At 38.6% G+C, this 26936-nt stretch overlaps 1 protein-coding gene across 2 annotated transcripts in view; it reads right to left on the reverse strand.

The window, feature by feature from the left end:
* ELP2 (elongator acetyltransferase complex subunit 2) overlaps window positions 1–26936 on the reverse strand; it is a 47682-nt gene that overhangs the window by 15306 nt on the left and 5440 nt on the right. For both annotated transcript variants that reach the window (XR_015153717.1, XM_086372733.1), the window contains exons 2-13: window positions 25160–25238; window positions 21742–21812; window positions 17324–17480; window positions 16853–16930; window positions 15373–15437; window positions 14198–14264; window positions 13576–13716; window positions 12369–12464; window positions 9965–10065; window positions 9646–9777; window positions 3485–3634; window positions 471–659 (exon numbers count right to left, since the gene is read on the reverse strand). Coding sequence is in view for 1 of the 2 variants with exons in the window: in XM_086372733.1 (XP_086228859.1) it covers window positions 471–659; window positions 3485–3634; window positions 9646–9777; window positions 9965–10065; window positions 12369–12464; window positions 13576–13716; window positions 14198–14264; window positions 15373–15437; window positions 16853–16930; window positions 17324–17480; window positions 21742–21812; window positions 25160–25238 (1326 nt within the window). In the remaining variant the exon portion in view is untranslated. The remainder of the gene's footprint in view (window positions 1–470; window positions 660–3484; window positions 3635–9645; window positions 9778–9964; window positions 10066–12368; window positions 12465–13575; window positions 13717–14197; window positions 14265–15372; window positions 15438–16852; window positions 16931–17323; window positions 17481–21741; window positions 21813–25159; window positions 25239–26936) is intronic.

A 26936-nucleotide genomic window follows, 5' to 3' on the forward strand; every position in this document is an offset into this window, starting at 1 on the left:
CAAAATTCAAATGAAGCCCCATTTTCTCATTACTGCAGTGACACTTCCTCCTATGACTATTACTTTAGCCAACACAAGATTCAGCAATTAACTGGTTTTATCTAACAATTTTAAGTACATGAGCTCCACTGCCCCCTACCCCTAATCTACACCGAGATGATAATCTCCTTGAAAATATAACCTATTGTGTTTTATCACAGTTACCAAACACAGTGAATATACATAGTATTTGTATCTTAATTTAATATTTTAATTCTTTAACAGTGTCTTGGGCTTACCTGTTATAAAATTTATTATACTAATATTTAAATTACTGCCTGTACAGTATACACAAAAATTTATCAAGCCAATGATAAGATGATTTGACTTCCTTTCTACCCATACTCTCCATTTACAGTCTTAAGTAAAACTTCTTTAAAATGTTATATGAAGTGGCAAGATCTAGTTAAAACATTTAGGGGAATACTCACATCACAAAGCACGTGATTCATTGACTGACCCGTAATGGCACAAAAATTTTCCACAAAATTCCGAGGTGCAGAAAATACTCGAAGAACTTTTTCATCTGCTCCAGACACAAACTGAAACCTACTGATCATTGCCAAACATTTAAGATCATATCCATGTATCTGAGGCCTTGCAATTTCATGCCAAGTCACCTGGGTGCCAAAAAAGATTAAAAAAAAATGATCGCACATTTCAAAAACTGAATTCTTTTCAACAAGCAAAGTATCAGACATAAAATCATTCATTATGCCACGGAAATATGACCATGGGGCAGATTCATCCATGTTGTTATGTACAGTTCAATACTTTTTTCTTGGTATAGCCATACAAAAGTAGTATTCCTTTTGTATGGCTATACCACAAATTACTGATCCACTCACCTACTCAGATATCTGGGTTGTTTCCAGCTGTCTTACTGAGAAAACAGTCATGAACTTTCATTACAAGTCTCTGTATGAATATATGCTCCCATTTCTCTTGAGTAAACACTTCCTATGGGTATGATAATTGAATGATGATTGTATAATTTTTAATAAACTGTCAAATTATTTCCCAAAGTGCCTATACATTTTACAATCCCACCAGCAGTGTAAGAAAGATCCAGCTGCCCACACCCTCATCAGCACTTGTGCAAGTCAGCCTTTCAACATTAATCATTCTAACAGCGATGTAATGGTATCTCATTATAGCTTTAACGTGCATTCCCTAATGACTAATGGTACTGAAATCTTTTCCTGTTCTTACTTTCCATTAATACATCATCTTCAGAGAAATATCTTTTGCCCCATTCCCCCCGCTCCTCTTTTTTACTGGATTGTCTGTTTTTGTTTTTACTGAGTTCTAAAAAATTCTTTGTAGACTCTAGATAAAAATCCTTTATCACATATGTGTTTTGTAAATATTTTCTCCCAGCTTGTGACTCATCTTTTCATTTACCTGATAGCGTCTTTCAAAGGGCAGAATTTCACACTTTGGATAAAGTCTGATTTACCAAAATTTTTTTTTTAAAGGATCATGAGTAAACAACAACTGAGTCATACTGGTAGCAAATTACCAAGAGTCACTGAAAACCACTCCAAAATCATTTGCCTTTTTTGCTTGACTATAGTGTGCTCCCAATGTTCTCTCTTAATTTTAATCTACCAAAATGCTGCTAAAGCAGAAATGCCAATGGCCAATTTCATTAGCACAGTCAGTTTCATGAATTTTTATCAGAAACTGAGTATACTTTGTAGTATAGCTCAGTTCAATGATTTATCAGTGGTAAAGTTTTATTGTGGTTTTTGAAAGCTTAGGGCCAAGACTGAAAGGTTTCTTCAACAAACACTGGGCTCAACCACTATTAAGTGACACTATATGATATTAGAAATTAGCTTTTACTGCACATCTGACAGTGTTTCCTAATGAATTAAAACTAAAATTACAAGGTATAAGAGAACTTTTTTGTGGAACTAAAGTAAACACAATTTGGCAACTAACATTTGAATTGTTTGAATTATAAAGAATACATGCATGCTTAAATTTGTTTTTTACTGAAATACAGTTGAAATATGTAATATTATGTTAGTTTCAACACAGTGTACAACATAGTGACTTGACATTTAAATACATTACAAAACGGTCACCATAATAAACCTAGTAACCACCCACCTGTCCTCATGTGAAGTTATTAAAACATTACTGACCACATTCCTTATGCTCTATACCATACCCCCGTGACTTATTTACAACTGAAAGTTTGTGCCTTTTCATCCCTTCACCTACTTCGCGCAGCTCCACACCTCTGGAAAACACCCATTTGTTCTTTGTGTAAGTTTGTTTTCACTTTGTCTGTTCATTTGTTTTTAGATTATACATATATATCACATTGTCTTTCTCCATCTAACTTGTATCACTTAGCACAGTATCCTCTAGATTCATCTATTTTATTATAAATGGCAAGTCTTTATTTTCCTCTTTTAAATTTTTTCTTAATTTTTAATTTCACTGAAGTATAGTTGATTTAAAAGGCTGTATTAATTTCTGCTGTACAGCACAGTTGACTCAGTTATAATGGCTCATTTTTTAATGGCTAATATTCCACTGTATATATACCATGTCTTCTTTATTTATCTATCAGCAGATACTTAGCTTGGAGAAGGAAATGGCAACCCACTCCATTACTCTTGCCTGGAGAATCCCATGGAGGAAGGAGCCCGGTAGGCTACAGTCCATGGGGTCGCAAAGAGTCGGACAAGATTAAGCGACTTCACTCACTCACTCACTAGATACTTAGCTGCTTTCATATCTTGGCTATTGTTAATAATGTAATTATTTACAATAATTACATTAAATAAATACATGTAAATATTGTAAATAATGCTTCAATAAACATGGGGGTGGATGTGTCTTTTCAAATTAGTGTTTTGTTTTCTTTAAATAAATACCCAGAAATGAAATTCCTAGATCATGGGGTAGTTCTATTTTTAATTTTTTGAGGAGCATCCACTCCATTTTCCATAGCACTGCTATAATTTACGATCCTACCAACAGGGCAGGAGGGCTCCTTTTCTCCACATCCTTGCCACCATTCGCTGTTTGTTACCTATTTGATCACAGCCACTCTGAGAGATGAAAGGGAGTATCTCATTGTGGTTCTGATTTGCAGTTCCCTGACGGTTAGTGTTGAGCATCTGTTCACGCATCTCCTGGCCATCTTATGTCTTCTTTGGAATGCTTCAGTTTTCAAGAAACCTATTTTCCAGGGCAGCTGTAACATTTTGCATTCCCACTGGCAATGTATGAAAGTTCTGGTCTCTCTGCAACCTACCACCACTTGCCACTGTCTGTATTTTATACCTCAGATATCCCGAGGGTGTGCAGTGGCATCTCATCATTTTAATTTGCATTTCCCTAATGGCTTATGTTGCTGCCCCTCTCTTCATGAACTCAGGGATGTTCTTTTCAAGTGGATCCATCAAGAAGGAAGATGTTTTACCTGTGACTGGTCTTTTCTCTTCCAAGGAGCAAAAAGTCGAGTTGTCTGGTCAGTACCAACAGTGATGATAAATTCTCCTTCTGGATCCCACGTTAGGTCTTGGACACCATCAAAGTGTCCTGAAATAACAATCTCTGGAGTCCATTCTTTCTGCAATGAAAGTGTTCATGATACATCAAAATAATCAATGTATTTTCATTCAAAATTAAGTCCGATAATGCCTTCAGCCCTCAGGTCTGATATGGGAAAGACCATGGCTCCCAAACAAGGTGAAAAGTTAAGTAAAAAAGATGGAAATTCACAGTAACAGGCTCTGTTTTTCAGTCAAGTAGAATAGAACTTAAACATTCAAATATGTGCTGTGTCCTTCAAAGCAGTTTCCTTGGGGAAGTCCCCTCCATTTGTCATTTGTGAATGCCTCCTGGAACCCAGACATTACCCAATCTTTCTGTGCCTCAATTAACTCTACTCTAAAAGAGCTACCTAGCTCCTACAATCATTATGATAGTCAGATGAATTTATATTTATACAACACTGGCACATACTAGGTATCAGTAATACACAAGTATTTAATTGTCAGACTAAATAATAAGGAGTACTGGGTAACACGAGTCTGTAGATTCTGAGCGTATACCTGCCCAACTCTTTGTTAAGTAGAAAGCTGCACGTGTAGAGGACAGAGGTTAAATCAAACCTAGTTAGTCTACCTCCTGAGGGAGCCGGCACCAGTAACCAGTAAACAAATAATGAAATGCTGCTGCTGCTAAGTGGCTTCAGTCATGTCCAACTCTGTGCGACCTCATAGATGGCAGCCCACCAGGCTCCGCCATCCCTGAGATTCTCCAGGCAAGAACACTAGAGTGGGTTGCCATTTCCTTCTCCAATGCATCAAAGTGAAAAGTGAAACTGAAGACGCTCAGTCGTGTCCAACTCTTTGCGACCCCATGACTGCAGCCTACCAGGCTCCTTCATCCATGGGATTTTCCAGGCAAGAGTACTGGAGTGGGTTGCCATTGCCTTCTCCAATAATGAAATGAAATATAGAAAATGTCCACAAAGCATCTTTTGGAACAACTCAAGTGGTGTAAAACTTGAACTTTAGAGAAAAATTAAATTTATGTAAATAGCTAAAAGGTCATTCAAAGCCAACGCTGATGAATGTGGTTAAGCCATATTATTTTCTGGCCAAAAACATAAACAGGCTGGAACAAAGAAATCCTGTTAATTTCTTCTGTAATATAAGAATTGACTCTAAAGTTAGCACTAATGGGAATTCCCAAAAGATTTAGAAAAAAGTACAGCACTGTTGACTATCAACACAGCTCTGAAGCTCAGCGTTTGTTTTTAGAAATTGCCCTTGACTATAACAAATGTGTGTGGGATGTGGAGAGTGGAAGCAGCTATGCATGCTTGAGTGGCAGGGGTAAATGGGAACTCTATTTTCTGCTCAATTTTTCTGTAAATCTAAAATTTTTCCAATAAATAAAGTCTATTAAAAAATTACTCTAAATATTTGGTAAACTGCTATTATAAATTTGAAATCAAGTTATAAGCAAAAGTACAGTGAAATTCTGTCCTCTGGTTTGAGTAGTAGGTTTGTCCTCCTTCTCATCTAATGCTTTTTCTCATGAAGGCCCTCAAAGACCAGATAAAATATGGCTCAAAGGAGCTCTTAAGAACAAAATTAAATTTATCCTAAAAAAATCTGGAAGTGTCATAGATAATGATTCCCTAGTTCATATAATAGTAAAAACAATCTTAAAGGTCAACTCCAAATGGCAGATACAAAGGGGAAAAGTGAATCACTGCATGTACTGAGAATTCAAATCCTTCTATATGACACAACTATTACAAAGCTCTCAAACTAAAGGTCAAGCAAATTCATGAATCTGTACCTAAATAAGTACCATGCACTAACCAATTGCACCACTCGGGATACATGAATTTTTCCTTTGTAAGGGAAGCCATTAGATGCACGTTCAAACTCTGATGACTCAATTCTGCTCTATGTTCTGACTTCTTTCATCAATTTATTTAAAATATATAGTATCAAGTATGTGTCAGGCCCTGCTTTTCACACTGTACAAGTGTTAACTCATTTTAGCATCATAAAATCCTTCTAAGTTCAGTTAGTTGCTCAGTCGTGTCTGACTCTGCGACCCCATGGACTGCAGCACGCCAGGCCTCCCTGTTCATCATAACTCCCAAAGCTTACTCAAACTCATGTTCATTGAGTCGATGATGCCATCCAACCATTTCATCCTCTGTCGTCCCCTTCTCCTCCTGCCCTCAATCTTTCCCAGCATCAGGGTCTTTTCAAATGTTCTTCGCATCAGTATGGCCAAAGTACTAGAGTTTCAGCTTCAGCATCAGTTTTTCCAATGAATATGCAGGACTGATTTCCTTTAAGATGGACTGGTTGGATCTCCTCGGAGTCCAAAGGATTCTCAAGAGTCTTCCCCAACACCACAGTTCAAAAGCATCAATTCTTCCACACTCAGCTTTCTTTATAGTCCAACTCTCACATCCATACATGACTACTGGAAAAACCACAGCTTTGACTAGACGGGACGTTTTTTGGCAAAGTAATGTCTCTGCTTTTTAATAAGCTGTCTAGGTTGGTCATAACTTTTCTTCCAAGGAGCAAGCGTCTTTTAATTTCATGGCTGCAGTCACCATCTGCAGTGATTTTGGAGCCCCCAAAATTAAAGTCTCTCACTGTTTACACTGTTTCCCCATCTATTTGCCATGAAGAGATGGGACCTGATGCCATGATCTTAGTTTTCTGAGTGTTGAGTTTCAAGCCAACTTTTTCACTCTTCTCTTTCACTTTCATCAAGAGGCTCTTTAGTTCTTCTTCACTTTCTGCCATAAGGGTAGTATCATCTGCATATCTGAGAATTATTGATATTTCTCCCAGTAATTACGGATTTTCTCATGATGTACTCTGCATAGAAGTTAAATAAGCAGGGTGACAATATACAGCCTTGATGTACTCCTTTCCCGATTTGGAACCAATGTTCCATGTCCAGTAATACCTGTATACAGATTTCTCAAGAGGCAGGTCAGGCGGTCTGGTATTCCCATCTCTTTCAGAATTTTCCAGTTTGTTGTGGTCCACACAATCAAATGCTTTGGCACAGTCAATAAAGCAGAAATAGATGTTTTTCTGGAACTCTCTTGCTTTTTCCATGATCCAGCGGATGTTGGCAATTTGATCTCTGGTTCCCCTGCCTTTTCTAAAACCAGCTTGAACATCAGGAAGTTCACGGTTCACATATTGCTGAAGCCTGGCTTGGAGAATTTTGAGCATTACTTTACTAGCGTGTGAGATGAGTGCAATTATGTGGTAGTTTGAGCATTCTTTGGCATTCCCTTTTTTGGGTTTGGAATGAAAACTGACCTTTTCCAGTCCTGTGGCCACTGCTGAGTTTTCCAAATTTGCTGGCATAATGAGTACAGCACTTTCACAGCATCATCTTTCAGGATTTGGAATAGCTCAACTGGAATTCCATCACCTCCACTAGCTTAGTTCGTATTGATGTTTCCTAAGGCCTACTTGACTTCACATTCCAGGATGTCTGGATCTAGGTGACTGATCACACCATCGTGATTATCTGGGTCTTGAAGATATTTTTTGTATAGTTTTTCTGTGTATTCTTGCCAGCTCTTCTTAATATCTTCAGCTTCTGTTAGGTCCATACCATTTCTGTCCTTTATTGTGCCTATCTTTGCATGAAATGTTCCCTTGGTATCTCATTTTCTTGAAGAGATCTCTAGTCTTTCCCATTCTATTGTTTTCCTCTATTTCTTTGCACTGATCACTGAGGAAGGCTTTCTTATCTTTTTGCTATTCTTTGGGACTCTGATTCAAATGGGTATATCTTTCCTTTCTCCTTTACTTTTCGCTTCTCTTCTTTTCACAGCTATTTGTAAGGCCTCCTCAGACAACCATTCTACATTTTTGCATTTCTTTTTCTTAGGGATGGTCTTGATCACTGCCTTCTATAAAATGTCACGAACCTCCATCCATAGTTCTTCAGGCACTCTATCAGATCTAATCCCTTGAATCTGTTTGTCACTTCCACTGTATAATCACAAGGGGTTGATTTAGGTCATACCTGAATGGTCTAGTGGTTTTCCCTATTTTCTTCAATATAAGTCTGAATTTGGCAATAAGGAGTTCATGATCTGAGCCACAGTCAGCTCCCAGTCTTGTTTCTGCTGACTGTATACAGCTTCTCCATCTTTGGCTGCAAAGAATATAATAAATCTGATTTCGGTATTGACCATCTGGTGATGTCCATGTGTAGAGTCTTCTCTTGTGTTGTTGGAAGAGGGTGTTTGTTATGAGCAATGTGTTCTCTTGGCAAAACTCCAAAATCCCTCTCAGTTCAGTTCAGTCACTCAGTCGTGTCTGACTCTTTGCGACCCCATGAAATGCAGCACTCCAGGCCTCCCTGTCGGAGAAGGCAATGGCACCCCACTCCAGTACTCTTGCCTGGAAAATCCCATGGATGGAGGAGCCTGGTAGGCTGCAGTCCATGGGGTCACTAAGAGTTGGATACAACTGAGCGACTTCACTTTCACTTTTCACTTTCATGCACTGGAGAAGGAAATGGCAACCCACTCCAGTGTTCTTGCCTGGAGAATCCCAGGGATGGGGGAGCCTGGTGGGCTGCCGTCTATGGGGTCGCACAGAGTCAGACATGACTGAAGCGACTTAGTAGTAGTAGTAGTAGGCCTCCCTGTCCATCACCAACTCCTCGAGTTCACCCAAACCCATGTCCATCAAGTCAGTGATGCCATCCAGCCATTTCATCCTCTGTCGTCCCCCTTCTCCTCCTGCCCCCAATCTCTCCCAGCATCAAAGTCTTTTCCAATGAGTCAACTCTTCACATGAGGTGGCCAAAGTATTGGAATTTCAGCCTCAGCATCAGTCCTTCCAATGAACACCCAGGACTGATCTCCTTTAGAATGGACTGGTTGGATCTCCTTGCAGTCCAAGGGACTCTCAAGAGTCTTCTCCAACACCACAGTTCAAAAGCATCAATTCTTCAGTGCTCAGCTTTCTTCACAGTCCAACTCTCACATCCATACATGACCACTGGAAAAACCATAGCCTTGACTAGATGGACCTTTGTTGTCAAAGTAATGTCTCTGCTTTTTAATATGCTGTCTAGGTTGGTCATAACTTTCCTTCCACGGAGTAAGCATCTTTTAATTTCATGGCTGCAGTCACCATTTGCGGTGATTTTGGAGCCCAAAAAAATAAAGTCTGACACTGTTTCCACCGTTTCCCCATCTATTTCCCATGAAGTGATGGGACGATGCCATATCCCTCTCAGTAGGTGTTATTACTGTCCATATTTTACAGATGAGGAATCTGAGACAAAGGTTCGGTAATGTCCTCAAAAACATAGCTAATAAGTTCTGGGGCCAAGATTCACATGCTCCTAACACTGTTTCTGTCATCCCATTTCCCTAACCCCAGAGAAGCAGGTCGCAAGCAAATTAGGAAGCAAGAGATTGGAATAATACTGTAAAGCCGCTATTATACTTACCTAGAGGAAGATTATCCCTCTCCAAGAGAGTAAAAAGTGCAAGAAAGATCTAGAAAAGCCCAATATTTGCAGGATCAGTTAGAATTACACATATCAAGAGCCCCTGAGAGCATTAATATATTCCATCATAAAATAACAGGTCCTTCTAAATGCCCTTATGTCAGCCAGTCATTCAACAACTCAACAAATTATCAGTGGAGCACCTAGCTATCCAACAGGAAAACACCAAATTATTTTATCTTGCATAAGACAAAGAAATTAAACATTTTAGGAAAAACTCTCAGCACAAAATGTATATAGCTTAAGGGAGAGCTTAAATTTTATGCAGTTTAAACTTCACTTAAGTAAAAATTTTAACTACATGCAAATTTTAATATTGCAACAATGCTAGACAATTGAATTTTATTCTTAGGAAACCATAAGTTTCTTTCTTAGTTTAACAACAGAATAACATCTACAGAAAAAGTGACATCATCTGAACTTAAATGCCTCACTAAGTTTCTGAAGAGTGTTAGAGGTAAAACAACACTGTTTCCCTAGGCTTCACTTACGATTTACTCTATTTGATCGGAAATGATTTAAAAATATTTTCCTTACTGGGTTGGTAGCATTCTGTTTCCAAAGGTGCAATGCTCCGTGGAAAGCATGAGCGATGATCATGGAGCCATCTTCATTGAACTGGCAATCATAAAATCCCAGGGTATTGCCACCTACTTCTCCTACTCGAACCTACTCAACAATACACAGAAAACAATTCATCACCAATTTCTCACAACAGAAAACAATGATTCCAGAGATTATGTTCTCACTTACTTAACATACACAAAGAGTGAACATCTGTAGCTCTAGGAACACAGACTTGGGATTTACTGCTTAATAAACTCATTTTTCTTGTCCTTAAATATTCACATTTTACCTGTTCTAGCCAAACTCCTGACTCTTCATCTGGAGCCCAAAGAATCATGGTTTTATCCATTGAGGCAGACAACAATCTCATTGGCTGTTGTAGGATACCATCTAAAGAAAAAAACCAAACTACAGTAAGTCCTCTAAATAAAAAATTCAAATTGCACACTTTCATAGAGGCAAAGTGCATTCGCCATGTCCAGTCACATAAGTTAGTTCACGTGTCTAGCATACATTTGTCAGCTGTATGCATCCTCTACAAGTGGCTATGCTTTTGTGTGCTTTACAGCACCGTATAGAGTCCAGTGGCACAGTATTTTTAAGCCAGATCTGCAAGAGGGTGACTTCACTGAACTCCTTGCTGTGCGATACAAGGCACTTTCTAATGAAGACCTCCAATGAAGAATTGGGAGGACGAAGAGAGAAAAGAGGAAAAAGAAACCGAAGAATGAAGAGATTCATGACACAGGAAACGGCAAGAGGATTTTATTTGAGGAGGGACTGTTGGTTTTTCAGGCACAGGACCGAATGTAGACCAGTACACGAAGGCTGCAGCAGCCATTCAGAATGCAATCCAGTGCTACCTTGTCATCTATGACAAGAAAAAAAGAGCTGCTACCCAGACATCACTGGATCATTTTTTCAAGAGGCTTAGATAGAACTGAATCCAGTAAAGAACCAATCCTTTGCCATCAACATCAGGTGTTGAGTGAAACTGCAGCCTGGCCTTCATCTTTCGACAGCCCTTCACCTCTACCATCTCCCACCTCCCTGCCCTCCTCCCGTCAGTAACTCTTCTTGCCTGTTCACTCGATGCTAGCCCTGTATGCCAGCTGTTGTACTGCACTACGGCACTTTTCAAGGTACAATGCACTAAGATGTTTTATTATTTGTTTGAAAGTATTATACATTTATTATAGTACTGTACTACATAGCTGATTGTATTAAGCTGAAAAGGCAGGTTGTACAAGCACAAATGCATATTGATGTAGTTTTAACAGCTACAAAACACTTTTGTTTATGATTACATAAATGTGTGGTATAAAAGGATAAAAACTGCATGGGAATAACTGAATTCAGCCTTAAGGGAAGGATGGAGGGGGGAGGGTTCAGGAAAAACTACACAGGAATCCCCATCTCTATATCTAATTTATCTCTTATTTTAATTTATTGATTTATTTTTGGTCGTGCTGGGTCTCCGTTGCTGTGCGGGTTCTCTCTAGTTGTGGCGAGTAGGGGAGCGAGGGCTTCTCATGGCGGTGGCTTCTCTTGCTGTGGAGCACAGGCTCCAGGCACACGGTCTTTGGTAGCTGCAGTGTGTGGGCTCACTTGTGGCTCGCGGGCTCAGTAGTTGGGCACACGGATTCAGTTGCTCTGCAGCATGTGGAACCTTCCAGGCCAGAGATCGAACCCAGGGCCCCTGCACTAGCAGGAGATTCTGATCCACTAAACCACCAGGGAAGTCCTATAATATCTAATTTAACTTTTTTAAAACTGCAGCAAATATGACATCATAATAAAAGCTGGATGGTGTTACCTGAGCATTAATTACTGCTGCTCTCTATTCTTGTCTTGGGGAAGGGGCTGGGAAGAGAAAACAGGGCTGCTGCCACGCTCAGCTCTACACCTCAGTGCCAACTCGAACGTGCACACAATCATCACTCCATAAACAGAGGTTAAGGGTAAAAGAAAGAAGGAAAATCTTTACTTAGTCATAAATGATGTAGCTTGGTATTACCAACTTTGTATTTCCAAGGGTAAAGGATCAAGTGAAGTTGGCTTGAAAGTCAATTTCTCTTAAATCCCATAAGGACCAGGTAAAATCTTTAAAGATAAAAAGTTAAAAGCCATATGGCAGTTTTGGCATCAAAGCAGGAATCATACTTTTTTCCCTCTTAGAAATACAACTTTCAATGAAATTGAAGAGCTAGCTGAACGGGTTACAGTATTATACTTTGCCAACATGAAAATGTCTTATACTTGAGATTTCTTTTTTTTTAATTTTTTGTTTGTTTTGGCTGGGTTGGGTCTTCATTGTGGCACACTGGCTCTTCGCTGCTGTGCTAGGGCTTTCTCGAGTTGCAGCAAGCAGGGCTTCTCTTGGGTTGTAGTGGACAGGCTCCTCATTGCAGTGGCTTCTCTTGCTGCGGAGCACGGGCTCTAGGGTACGTGTGCTCAGCAGTTGTGGTTCACAGGCTTAGCTGCCCTGTGACATGTGGGAACTTAGTTCCAGACCAGGGATCCAACCTGTGTCCCCTGCACTGGCAGGCAGATTCTTAACCACAGGACCACAAGAGAAGTCCCTGAGATTTCTAATTACACTCAAAAATATCCTCTACTTCATTTGGTCGGCTTAAAATTCTATCAGTCAGACGTAATTGAAATGAGGGCTTTGTGTTTGCTTTTCTTCCTACCTTTGTAAAATGAAGGCTGCCAATGAACTGCATTTACCCAGTTTTCATGACCAGCCAGGACAGTTTCCAGAGTAACCGCAAATGTTATTTTAATACCTACAACAACAACAAAAAAAGATTCTTCCCACAAAGTTCTTTGTGAAAGGAACATTTTCATAACCAACTCAGTTGTACAATTACATTAAAAAAAATCAGAACAGAACATGATTTAGATTCAACAAAAAGCATTAATTCTAAATTTCATCAACTTTACCCCTTGTTCACAGGAGAAAAAAGATACATAAATTCTAAAGATGTACAGATTTTTCTTTATGTTTTGCCTACTTAGCTATAAATAAAAATTAAGGAATATGTTCTATTTTAAATTTTCAGGGACAGTGACTCTTATGCTATAATTAAAAAACAAAAAAGACATGCCAGCCTTCTTTGCTATCCTCACTCATTATGTGAAATAGTCTAAACTACCATTAAAAAGAGACAACACCCCTAAGATAAATGTAAAAATAAAGGAAGTCAAATCAGTACTGTGAACTTCCAAACAAAATAATTAATGAAAATAACACAGAAGTTTTCATATTTGGAAACAATATGCTGCTTATAGTATTTCTTGGTTCTCTCCATAAATCTGTCACCAAATCTCAACTCTAATGGCGTTATAACCAAGAAGAGTAATAACAAAGAAGTGTATTTCTGGATGAACAATGTTAAATAAGGATTAACATGATTTTCATACCCATAGAAAATTATCTCCTTTAAATACAACATTCCAACAGAACCTACCATGGAGGGGTACTGTTCTGATGCCAGACAGTAAGAAAATCAGAACTACATATGCCATTCAAATATAGGAATTTAGTTGTCTCTTATGAATATCCTCTAACAAATGTACAAATAATTCACATTATTTCTTTACATCTTCCTATGCTAAAACTGAAATTTAAATTTTACAAACTAATTTATTGAGAAAATACTAAACATTTTCAGCAACTAAAAAAACCTAATATGGTTTAGAAAAGTAAGTTTCATATATTAAAAATGACTTACTCTCACATAAAAATAAAAAAGGAAAAACGCATAGTGTAAGTTTCAGCTAGGGATCTGATATTTCTGAAAACCTAACCTTCACATATGTGTGTAGTGATACAGATAAATAAATCAGCTAGGAAATCTAAGAACTACTGCATCAAATATTTTCATTATTACTCACTTTCATTTTCTACATTAAAAGTATTTTCTTTCAGTTTTATGTTATCATCTTCCTGAGTCTCTAAAGATGTTGATTTTACATACAGTCTCCATATCCGTATCAGGCAATCTTGTGAACAGCTTGCTAGGAAAAGATCTCTTCCTAGTTAAAAAAACAGATACTATTATTTTTAGAATATTCTATTCTTAAATTTAAGTATAAGAGTTTTTCTTCTACAATATATAAATTTCTAGATTTCATGAAAAAATTAGACTTTGCTTCCCTATCTTTCATTCATTTGACCTGTATTCATTTTCAGTGACATTGACAAATACACATAAAATGCTAATAAACAGTTACAATATTTGGTATTCCTATACAATCTACTAATTTCTACGAAGAACTTCTCAAGAATGTCTGCACATGTAATAGCTAGTGTCCTCTTGTAAAGATCAACTTATGTCATCCTCTACCATCCCAACTAATACTTAATACAAAGGATAAGTATCCTCTTTTCTAACTGGGCCAACAGAAAAATGTTACATACAAAGAAAATGTTAGATTAAAACATAAAAGGCTGCTTTTTTGAAAGTTACACATACTTGTCTGCACTATATGTACTTTAGCAATATTTCATACTGACCAAAGGCTGCCCATTCCGCGCCTCTTATCCAATCCTCATGTCCAGAGAGAAAAAGCATTTTCTGAAACTAGTAAGATAACAAAAATCACAGGACTTAATGTAAGAATTTAATATTTTAATGTATATCAGTAACATCATTTGATCTCAGCCATTCCTCCTGCATTTTTTAAAAAAACTGGGAACACTATCTGATCAGTCATAAGATAGAGTTCTCACTTGGGAATGAAAAAAACTCATCATCTATATCATTGAACAGAGCAGTCATGAGTAGATAGTATCTGTAGTCCCCAAATACACCAACTGTTCACAAGGTAAAATGACATATGCTGTAGATACAATATAGAAAAAAGCTGGGCAGCTGAACACAATGATTTTTAACTTTCTTATAAAATGCAAAGAAATAAGTATCTCTGTTATTAACTAGGGATTTCCTAGTAGCTCAGCTGGTAAAGAATCCACCTGCAATGCAGGAGACCCCAGTTTGATTCCTGGGTCGGGAAGATCCACTGGAGAAGAGATAGGCTATGCACTCCAGTATTCTCGGGCTTTCCTGGTGGCTCAGCTTGTAAATAATACACCTGCAATGCGGGAGACCTGGGTTCAATCCCTGGGTTGGGAAGATCCCCTGGAGAAGGCAACAGCTACACACTCCAGTATTCTGATCTGGAGACTTCCATGGACTGTATAGTCCACGGGGTCACAAAGAGCGGGCATGGCTGAGCAACTTTCATTCAGGCTCTATTAACTAAATGAACATAGGGTTAACCAACCCTCTTTCTGAAACTTCCCTCTGGTTTAACCACTCAAAGAACAGGAAAATATTACAAGGACAAATAATCACTGCTGGGGTGTATGTTACGGTAGGTATATTATACTTCATTTAAATTTCTTAAGAAAAACTACTACTACTACTACTACATTTCCCTCTCTTCTTCCCCACCTAACAACGTGTATTCCGCAACAACTCTGGACTTGGAGGCCAAAGCAGCAGCAGAATACCTGGCGATCAAAGAGCGACAAGCGGTTTAACAGAAGACTGTCGAAAAGATTTTCCTATTGGATTGGTCAACTTAGATCAGAACATCCCCCAAATTCTATAATCTAGAAAGTCTGTCTTAAGATATGGAATTAAGCAGAACATAATTCTAGCCTCTTAAAGAAACATGAACAATTACCTGATTGTTTTGTTGAACAAATAAGTGAATTTTGCAGTCATCATCACCACATGCTAATACCGGCACTGGGAGGAAAAAGAGGCATTACTATAAGCATCATATAACATATATATATATATATATATATATATATATATAAAATATCATGCAACATCGTAACATCCATCCTAAGTTATGACAATCACCTATGCCGTGTCCTAAGTTCTAGGTAGAGCCTTGACTTCTATTTCCCACATCACTGAACAAATAAATTGAAAGCACTCAATAACATCTTTAGGAATAAAATGAACATTCTAGAATGTTCCATTAAATGGATACTTGGCAAAGAATGACTATTAACAGAATCCTCTGCTCTGTTCTATGTCATTTACTATAGAAGGAGCAGTAAAAAGAGCTCAGCAGTAAAAACAAGCTGGGAGCACTTAACCATGTCAGCCAGAACACTTAATAGGAATCATTAGCCCAAGTGAATAATAAAAAATCAGGGAGCGCGACTAAGAGCCCAGCATCCTGGTTATTGCACAAAGATTTAAGGGTATGTTTGTTACTTTGAGGACCCTACATTGCAAGAATTTGATAATAAAACAAAATTCACAGAGTAATTAAAGAACAAAATGAAAGCACATATATAACTATGTGGTTAAAAAGCTATGAAAGGTGTGACTGTAAAATTAGTTTTCTTTAAATCAATTTTTTTAAAAAGCCATAAAACGCCAGTCACTCAGCCTTAGTGCAGATGTGAAGAAATGAAATTCTATGTAATAAAAACCAGAACAGAACGTGTGCAGTTCCTCCTCCCAGGAAGCCCTGGCAGAAAGTGGAACATCACGTGAGACCACGGAGCTGCTGCTCCCGCTGCAGAGGGCAAAACAGCCTGGAGATTTCCAGGCCCAGTCTCTGCCCACCAGCTCTGTCCTCCAGGCACCTGAGGAGCCACAAGACTGTCTGACGTGCGCTGGCCACCATCCGGGTAGAGAATAATCAAAGACAGGTACAGACAGGCTTCCCAGCAAAAGGACATTTTTCGTTTAGAGATTTTAAGTGGCCTGAGGCACTCTGCCACTGCGCACAATGGGCAGGGGCTGTCACCTCGAGAGAAATGCTCACAGGGCCCATCCTTAGTACTTTCTCAACTTATCCCAGACCTCCACCTTCTACAGAGCTAGGCAATTTCCCAAAATTTCATCTATATTGAACATATATCTGATAAATTGGAGTATCAATCTCGAGTTCATATTAAATCACTTAAATTTTTAACAGCTACTGAAGTTTCTAACAGCCACCCCCTTAACCTTATGTTTCATACACAGATAGATCATTTGACTACTGAGAACAAAAGTATGTTATCCATGTCTCTCAACTTGTCTTCTGAAAATATTCAGACACAAAATTAAGATCCAATATGTTTCTCTGAGGTCCTGGTTGTAAGGAGATATAAAAATATGCTGCTCTTTTAATATACACTTAGCAGGAAACTCACCATCAATATTAGGCAAAAAAGACAAGCAGAGAGCCAGAGTGAATCCATTTCCAAAGTTCAAGGTCTGAAGGCATGTCACTAAGAAATAAAACACACCATGAACAACTCAGCTTATCCACCTGGAGAGGTCCAGTGGCATCATCAGAACCCTGGACATCACCAAGGAGATGAGAAAAGTCAGTTCTGAGCCCCCAGTGACAATGGGACTTTAAATGGTCAGCTTTAAGGTTACAAGAGAACAAGGTTACAGAGAACAAAAAGACTTAAATGAAAAGGCTTTGAAGGAATTTACATTATCAACAGTTTGGTAAACAGGAATTCTAGAAAAGTGTAAAAAAAACATGTAGATTAGAATTCTAACATTTCAAAAACTGCTCGAAAGACTGAAAAAATTATGAGGATGCTCTTCTACGATGCTGTTCATTTGATCATTATTATTTCATCTGTTTGGAACAATGTCTCTAAACCTACCTTCAGAACCCTGTTTAGACCAGACTCGAACAGTAGAATCGGAAGCTGCGGACACAATCAGTGTATGCAATGCAATGCCTGGTGCCCTCCTCTGGTAAACAGCATGCACTGCATAAACAGGTCCTTCATGGCCGGAGACGTGGACTGCTTGTAAAAGCTGAATCACAAAGAATAACAAAAACGCTATGTGAAACAAAAGAACTATCAGTTTCACCTGCACTTAACTAGAATCAGAGGATTAAAGGCACTGTTAAAATGCCTGACCCAGAAATAAGTCCTTTCAAGCTGAGACAGTGAAGGACAGGGAAGCCTGGCGTGCTGCAAAGTCAGACACAACTTAGTGACTAAACAAGAACAAGCTGAGAAGAACATAAACTTGTGAGAAGTCTGTCTGATTATATTAACAACACACAAAATATGCACATCCCTTGACATAGCAATCTCACATCTAAGAACCTACTCTGAGAGAACAGCACTAATTTAACTGAAATAAAAGACAAATGCAAAAGGATACTTATCATACTCTTCATGAAAACTGCAATCAACTTAAAAGTACTAATAGGAAAAAAAAGTGTTAATAGGAAACTGATTAAATAATTTTAGACTTATATTCTAAGCCAACAAAAAGGATAATGCTCACTTATCACCATGGAAAGACATCTATGACACTGATACCTTTGAAGACTACAGGCCAGATTTGTGGACTGCTCCTCCTCTAGGATTGGTCTGACGTCTCCCCATGAAAAGATTCAGGACTGACATTATGACGTTGTCACAACATCAGTGTAACACACCAGGAGACATGCAATGTCAGCCTGTTCCACTATCAGTGAAATTACCTTTGATGTTTTAGCAAAGGTAGTGTCAACCATGTTTCTTCACTATGAAAAATTTTTTGGTGGTAATATGTGAGAAGGCAATGGCACCCCACTCCAGTACTCTTGCCTAGAGAATCCCAAGGACAGAGGAGCCTGGTAGGCTGCAGTCCATGGGGTCACTAAGTCAGACACGACTGAGCGACTTCACTTTCATTTTTCGATTTCATGCATTGGAGAAGGAATTGGCAACCCACTCCAATGTTCTTGCCTAGAGGATCCCAGGGACAGGGGAGCCTGGTGGGCTGCCGTCTATGGGGTCACACAGAGTCGGACACGACTGAAGTGACTTAGCAGCAACATGTGAGATTATGTTTTGGGAATGAGTAAATGTTCTGTTTTCTATCAAACTTTTACCAAGTTTTTTCAGCATCCACTCATAATACTTGCATGTATCAAGCAGAGCTACAAAATGAAGAACTAGCAAAAACTGGGAAATGCCACCTGGTTATCAGTCTTCCTGCTTGCTACGCAACATTATGCCCTGTAGTATCATTTCTGTTTTTGTGGGTTTGTATTTTTAGAGTTCCAAATATGTAAGATTTACCACTTTCCTTGAGAGGTATGTTTTGTAAATTGTTGTCTGCTCAAATAGAGGTGCCTTAAATATCTCAATTGTTTTCCAATTACTTAAGTAGAACTCTGCCACTCGAAAAGGTAATTAATAGTTACGTGTAAGGTTTTGTACACTAACTTCCTGTAGTCATTAACCTTTGACTTCTCTGAAAAAAAAAAAAAAAAAAACACTTTTTAAAACTCAAGTAAACAAAATCACTTCAGTACATAATTAAACACTACAGATATGGAACAATCTTCATTAGAATGTTAGCCACGGAAATTTTGTGTCTTTTTTCTTCTTTATACTTTCTGGTATTTAAAATTTATTGTTATTGTTGTTGCTCAGTCACTAAGTCATGTATAACTCTTTGCAACCCCAGGGACTGCAGTATGCCAGGCTTCCCCATCCTTCACTATCTCTCGGAGATCGCTCAAATTCATGTCCACTCAGTAGGTAATGCTATCTGAGTCTGTATAATTACCTCCCAAATGTTAAATCTATAGAAAAACTCATTTCACACCTGTTTTTTTCTGTTTTATTTTATACTGAAGTATCATTGATTTACAGTGTTACGTTGTATTATACATATTCTTTTTCATATCCTTTCCTCTTATGGTTTTGAATAAAGTTCCCTGTACTATACAGTAGGGCCTTGTTGTGTTGTTCATTTTATATAGTTTGTATCTGCTAATCCCAGGCTCCTAATTTTACCCCATCCCCATCCCCTTTCCCCTATGGCAATCATAAATTTCTTTTCTATGTCACTTCACATCTTTAAGCAGAATTTTATTTCAACCATCAGAGAATCTTAAAAGCTCAAACAAAACAAATCTCTCAAGTTCACTGGCTTGTTAAAAAACAACGCCCACTAGTCAAAGACTCAAATCTCTCATTATGCCAGCTTAGAACTACCTCCTTTTATCAGAAGTCAAGATGCAGTGAGCACCTGTGTGCGTGAAAATACATACCAGATGGAACCTTTAAGCCTCTCCAGCTACAATGTGTGACTCCTTCCCTCAAATCCTCTTATTCCCTTCACCCCTCTTTGAGGCCTTTCATCTTCCTGCTCTTCCTGTTTAGCCTCAGCCTCCTTTCTGGTCCATGTCTAAGTTCGCCGTCTGCCATCAGATACTTATCCTGCAAGTCTCTCTACCGACAGAAGCTTAGGGCAGCACTGACAAAAGAGTCTTGCAAGTCTTAACTCAAGGTCTCAAAAAATGAGTACTAAAGTGGTTCTCTCTGAATTCCTCTGCCAAGATAAGTCCAAATAGGAGCTGCTTTGCTACATAAGCCTTTGCAGTTCTCATTCAAGTCTAAGTGACTCCACAATCCCCACCTCCACATCTGGCCCCTTTCTCTGGAGACAAGTCTGGGTGTCTGGCCAGCAATACAAGTAAAATGTTTACAACATCTTCCCTCCCACTTGCCTATTTTGCTTTGTAGAAGCATCTTTCTTCCAGGGCCTGGAGACAGAATCCCACTGTTTTTGATTTCTCACTTCTCTACCCACGAGATTCCCACTCCTTTGACAACTATCTAGTCAATGCCAAAATAATTTTGCCTTCACAAATACATTTCATATCTCTTCCTTCATATTTTTTCCCATTCCAATTTGGCACACTCCTGTCAGACTCATTTGCCTTTGACATACATACTCCACTACCTAGAAATCCTGCTGCTGGTGGTGGGTTTAGCTGCTAAGTCATGTTCGATTCCCATGACCCTGTGGACAGAAGCCCATCAGGCTCCTCTGTCCATAGGATTTTCCAGGCAAGAAATCCTGAATGACTTCCAAATGCCTGTTCATAAACAACAAACTCGTGAACGCAGTCTCACGAAATTGTCTCCTCCTCTTCTTACTAGAAAAGTAACACTTCCACTGCCTGTCATGTGGTATCCAGAAATATTTCCAAATCTGTGTTCCTCAAAGTTACAATGGATGCTAAGGGATTTAAAGGGGGGGCGGGGAATCAGACTTGAAGGAAACACTGGCTGAAAAAAGATGAGCAGGTCTGCCCATGTCAGAGCTTTTCAGAGCCTTCACTACGCTCATGCACACTTAGTGATTCTCTAAGAAAAGTAGATGCACTGTTTTCCCAGTGGCCACAGATTCCTTTTTACAGAGCTTACAGATGAATAATTCTCTGAACGAGCTCGAAAAGCCCTGCCCTTAAGACATCTTAGGCTATGGTAAAAACTGAATACTTCTGAGCAAATGGTCTCCTTTCTTACTTGAACTTTGATTCATGCATTTTTCCTACTTGGAATCCTCAACCCTTTAACTCTTCCTAAAAAAATCATCTCATACTATTAGACTCAACTCAAGGGCCACCTCTTAAATCCCTATTGAACTTTCACAGCGGTATGACTGTGGTATAGCAAGTGCAAGCACTCACCTACAGAGCCACCTTTGTACTTATTAAACAAATCTGTAGTTATTTAAGCACATCTTGCCTTTGATATATATGCACAATTCATGAATAGGATTTTGCCTCATTTGTATCTTCTGCATGGCAGATGTTCAAATATCTGATGCACCAACTTCACATTTTTAATCTCTGCTTCCAACTAAAACCAACCTAAACGTCCATCCGTAGAGGTCCATGCACACCCAGTACTGCATATTATAACATCACGCAGAATTATATAAATCTCTATCCACAAGGCAACCATTGTCCTATCCACACAGCAGTATGAATTTTTGCGATAACCGAAAACAAAATAGCCCATGTAAGAGCACTTTGTAAATTATTTCAAATGATAAAAGACATTCAAAGAAATGACTGAAAGCCTATGAATATGAAAGCAGGTATTAGAAGGAAGGGGACAGGACCTATGACATATGGAAGATACAGGATCTGGATTACTGATAAGCAAGAATGAGGAGCTTCATCAAGGAGGAACACAAGAAAAATGACAGGAAAAATTGAAAATAAATGTAGATATAACAGTCATTTCTTATAACCATAAACATGTCTACTCACCTGATTATTCTCTATTTCCCAGTGAATCACTTGATTATCAGATCCTCCAGAAACTAATTCAGTTGAAGGAGCTGAAAAAAATCGTATCTCAGTGAACATTTTTTCCCAGCTATTTTGAAAAACTTCAAAGCTATGGAAAAAACAAAACTCACATACCTTTACCTGTATTCACCAACTGTTAAGATTTTGCCATATTTGCTTAACATCTTACTCCCTGTATGTACATTTACACACACCTCCATTTTTGCTTTTGATAAACCATTCCAAAATAAGTTGGAGGCATGATGACCTTTGCTCCTTAAGATATTTTACCCTATTCTTCTCAAAAACTGGAACACTCTCCTACATTGTTGTTGATTAGTCGCTCAGTCGTGTCCGACTGTCTGCGACCCCATGGACTGTAGCCTACCAGGCTTCTCTATCCATGGAATTTCCCAGGCATAAATACTGGGGTGCTCTGCCATTTCCTTCAATAGGGGATCTATCTCGCCAACGCAGGGATTGAACCCACATTTCCTGCATTGACAGGTGGATCCTTTACCCACTGAGCCACCACATATAATTATCACGTTCAAGAATGTTAACACTGACACAGTAATGTTACGTAATAATACATATTAAAATTCCCCAAGATTGTCCCAGTAATGTCTTCTGTAACTTCTTTTTTAGTCAAAAATCTAAGGACCATACATTATGCATTTGATTGACACATTTTTTAAGTCTCCTTTAATCCTGAATAACTTTCCAGTTTCTCCTTTTGTCACAATGTGAGTCCAGGCCAGTTGTTTTGCTGAATGTCCCTCAATGTGAACTTGCCTGGTTGTTTCCTTATGAGACTCAGGCTAAACACTTTGGGTAGAAATAACATATACCAGCCACTACAGTTAGCTGGTGCTATCCAGCACATGAAATATTTTTGAAATCAAACACATATTTCAAATTAGCTCCTTCAAACATTTATTGATAGAAGAAAATGAATAAGAATCAAAAAGGGGGAAATAACCTAATATAATTTTGGTTTGGATTTTCCGTTTATTTATTTCTGCTGGTTCATGGGAAATAGATGGGGAAACAGTGGAAACAGTGTCAGACTTTTATTTTTTTGGGTTCCAAAATCACTGCAGATGGTGAATGCAGCCATGAAATTAAAAGACGCTTACTCCTTGGAAGGAAAGTTATGACCAACCTAGATAGCATATTCAAAAGCAGAGACATTACTTTGCCAACAAAGGTCTGTCTAGTCAAGGCTATGGTTTTTCCTGTGGTCATGTATGGATGTGAGAGTTGGACTGTGAAGAAGGCTGAGCGCCGAAGAATTGATGCTTTTGAACTGTGGTGTTGGAGAAGACTCTTGAGAGTTCCTTGGACTGCAAGGAGATCCAACCAGTCCATTCTGAAGCAGATCAGTCCTGGGATTTCTTTGGAAAAAATGATGCTAAAGCTGAAACTCCAGTACTTTGGCCACCTCATGCAAAGAGTTGACTCATTAGAAAAGACTCTGATGCTGGGAGGGATTGAGGGCAGGAGGAGAAGGGGACGACAGAGGATGAGATGGCTGGATGGCATCACTGACTCGATGGACGTGAGTCTGAGTTAACTCCGGGAGTTGGTGATGGACAGGAAGGCCTGGCATGCTGTGATTCATGGGGTCGCAAAGAGTCGGACACGACTGAGCGACTGAACTGAACTGACTGATGTCTAGATAGTTAGATGAAACAGCTGGCAGACTATCTAAACACATTAGATGTGTACTCAAAAGTCCCAGGCTCATATCCTAACCCTGCTGCCAACTAGGTACAAACTTGGGCTTTAATTTCTTCCTGTGTCATGACAATTAAGCCACTGACCTAACTATGAGATTCTGATAATTGTTCTAAGGTACCTGAAAGTAATGTGATAAGAATCAGATGTTTTGGAAATATAAAATAATATCATTAGAATTTCATGTCACTGATATATGGGTTAGAAAGAGTACCTGAATTATCTGGCAATAGAATCCAATTCTGAGAAAATCAATCATAACTATAATAGATTTCAGTGATACACAAGTGATACACAATTCATTTTATGTAACCTCACTTTTAAAAGGAAGATAAAACATACAAGCCCAAATTAATACTTTAAAAGGAATCCCTATACTGAGATTCAAGTAGGCTTTGATGTCATTTGGTGGCAATTAATATAATTACAATTGTATTTTAATATATGTACTAACAGCCACTCTTTCTAATATTTAATGGTTTTTACTGACCTAATGTGACTAACTCTACATTACCAACTGTAATAAGTAGCTTATTAAATGTTTTTTTAATGTCATAGATAAAACCACAGCTCACTAATTCAGGAAATTTTGCCTTTGGGCCTGGCTCAGAATGCTCTCAATAGATAGTTGCAAAATCAAAAAATAAAATTAATTCAGAGTCCATAAGAACACTATAGTAGGTATAGTTAAGACATATGAGGAATTTCCACAGGATTTTAGAAGCCCATCTAAAAGCAATGTTAAATAAAATTCTGGAGCCGTGGAATCTCAGAGATGAAAGAGACCTGGAGATAATCTAGTCCAGCAATTCCCAAATGTTTTGATATCAGAACTCACTGACACTCATAAAAGTTTTTAAGGACCCCAAAGACCTTTTGTTTATATAGGCTATATGTGTCAATATTAATCACAACAAATTAAAACTGGGAAATTTGAAAAATACTTGTCTATTAGTTCACTTACGAATAACAAGAACATAACATTTTTTAATAGGGGGAAACCCTGTATTTCCCAAAACAAAAAATTTAATAAGGAGAAAGGTACTGTTTAATATTTCAGCAAACCTCTTTAAAGTCTGACTTTATTAGAATACACCTGGATTTTCATATCTGCTCCTGTGTTTAAACTGTGGCAACATCGCATATTATGTAGCCACTGGAAAATGGCGCTGCATACTTGGGACAGAATGAAGACTAGGAATAACTTCTTAGTATTATTCAGAAAATAATTTTGACCTCACAGCTTTCATGAATCACTCACTGATTTAGTTCAAAGTTTTACCTTTTGTATATTACTAAGATGCAAACTAGGGTCAACAAAAATGCAATGCCTTGCCTAAAAAAACAATTGTTTGTCTGTGGCAGAAATAGACCACCTACAGGCTGAATTTTCTGAATCCCAGTCTGGGCTCCAATACAAGCCCTGCATACAGGCTTTGGATCAAAAGCTGTGGGCAATGGCGGGGCTCTCGCCTCAGTAGGGGCTGCCTCTACCCTCATCCTAAGTACTGCTGTGTTATCCATGCTTCAATTGCTACAAAGCAGAAGTAGTATAAGTCAGATATTTCATTGGGCATGTCATTTTTCTTCTATTTTTCTAAATACATAATATCAGATACAGTAATGTTAAATTAAGAGAAGTTAGATTAATACTTACAACCATCCTGTTTACAAATCCACTGTAGGCAATTGACTCGAGCAGTATGACCATTCAGGTTGGTGATAACAACCCTTTTCTGTAGAGGGGAAAATACCAGTTAGTATGTTGGAATGTGTCCCACAGAGGAGCTGATAAATTAATAAATACCAGATGTCAGAAAACGTTCAGGATTACTTCAAACAGAATCACCTTCCTTAACTCATAAACTTTACCATGGCTTAAGTCATCCATTCACTTTTTAAAATTCATTCCTGCCTTTTTCCCCACTCCACATTCACTCAGCCCTACCCTCTTCTTATTTAGGGAGCCTGTCTCCAAACCAGATTAGACAAGGGCCTATGTTCTCACTGGTCTCAGGGCCTACTTTTACCATGCTTGTACAAATTCAAGAATTGGGTTGACCAAAAGAAAAATCCCTTCATTCAGGGAATGCATGATTGACGGACGCAAAATCATAGCTTACTTAGCATGCCATGGCTGATCTGGTGTTGGATTCTTCAGCCTTAAGGACACAAGGTCACTAGGCCACAACTACGAAGGTCCTCAGACATCAGATCCCTTCAGGGCCTACGGCCAGGTTCCCTGCAGATCCTCAGACTGCTGCTTTCACCAGATCACTCCACACCTGGGTTTTCTCTACATCCCCCACTGCTGGAGACTATGCCTACTGGGCTCAGCTCTTACAGCCCTTTCTCTACCGGTTGCCTAGAGCACTGACTTCACACCTGCTTACACATCAACTGGAATTCTCACAGCTGAGAAAAAGGTACACAAAGGGAAATGTGCATAAGCTAATATAGTTCACACATGGGTTATATGAGTTTGGGAAACAATCTAAAGCAGGGCCCCCAGCTTCCAGGATCTAATGCCTGATGATCTGAGATGGACCTGATGTAATAATAATAAACTGCACAATAAATGTAACGAGCTTGAATCATTCCAAAACATACCCTCGCACCCCTGGTCTGTGGAAAAACTGTCTTCCATGAAACCAGTCCCTGGTGCCAAAAACACTGGAGCCTGCTGATTTAAAGTATTTCATTGTCTTTCTCACCAGAATGAGAATTCCTTGATGGGCAAGGGTCATAACCCATTATTTTTGTGTCATTATCACTTAGTTCAAGACTAGCGTCAAAAGTTTGCTGAACAAACATCATCTCCGAAGTTTCACTTTAGCATCTGACACGTTTAATCCTGTATTTAATTAAATACCCAGCCAACAATACTTAACAAAACAAAACTTTCTAGGATCCATACAGCTTTTTTCTTGATGTTAAAATCCCCTAAGATAGCCACCAATTTATCATTAAAAATAAAAATGTGGTGGAAGGCATGGGTACAAATCCATTAGACAGCTGCAGAAAGATAGGCTTCTATAGTCTTGGTTGATGGCCAATGTAAAGTTTACCTTTGGCTTTATGTGATTTATGGAGTGCATGGAAAAGAACAAAGCATGAAGCATAACCCTCCCAGACATCGGACAATGCTACAAAGCTACAGTAATCAAAACAACATGGCACTGGCAAAAAAAAATAGGCATACGGATCAACGGAACAAAACAGAGAGCCTAGAAATAAACCCACACACCTAGGGTCAATTAATTTTTGACAAAGGAGGCAAGAATATACAATGAAGAAAAGACAGTCTCTCCAGCAAGAAGTGTCAGGAAATCTGGACAGCTGTATGTAAATCAATAAAGTCAGAACACACCCTCACATCAAACCCCAAAATAAAATGGCTTAAAGACTTAAATATAAGACATGACATTGTTAAA

This window comes from Bos grunniens, chromosome 24 (assembly GCF_055505025.1).
Source record: "Bos grunniens cultivar Pamir isolate PY7600 chromosome 24, Bosgru_T2T1.0, whole genome shotgun sequence".
NCBI lineage: Eukaryota > Metazoa > Chordata > Mammalia > Artiodactyla > Bovidae > Bos > Bos grunniens.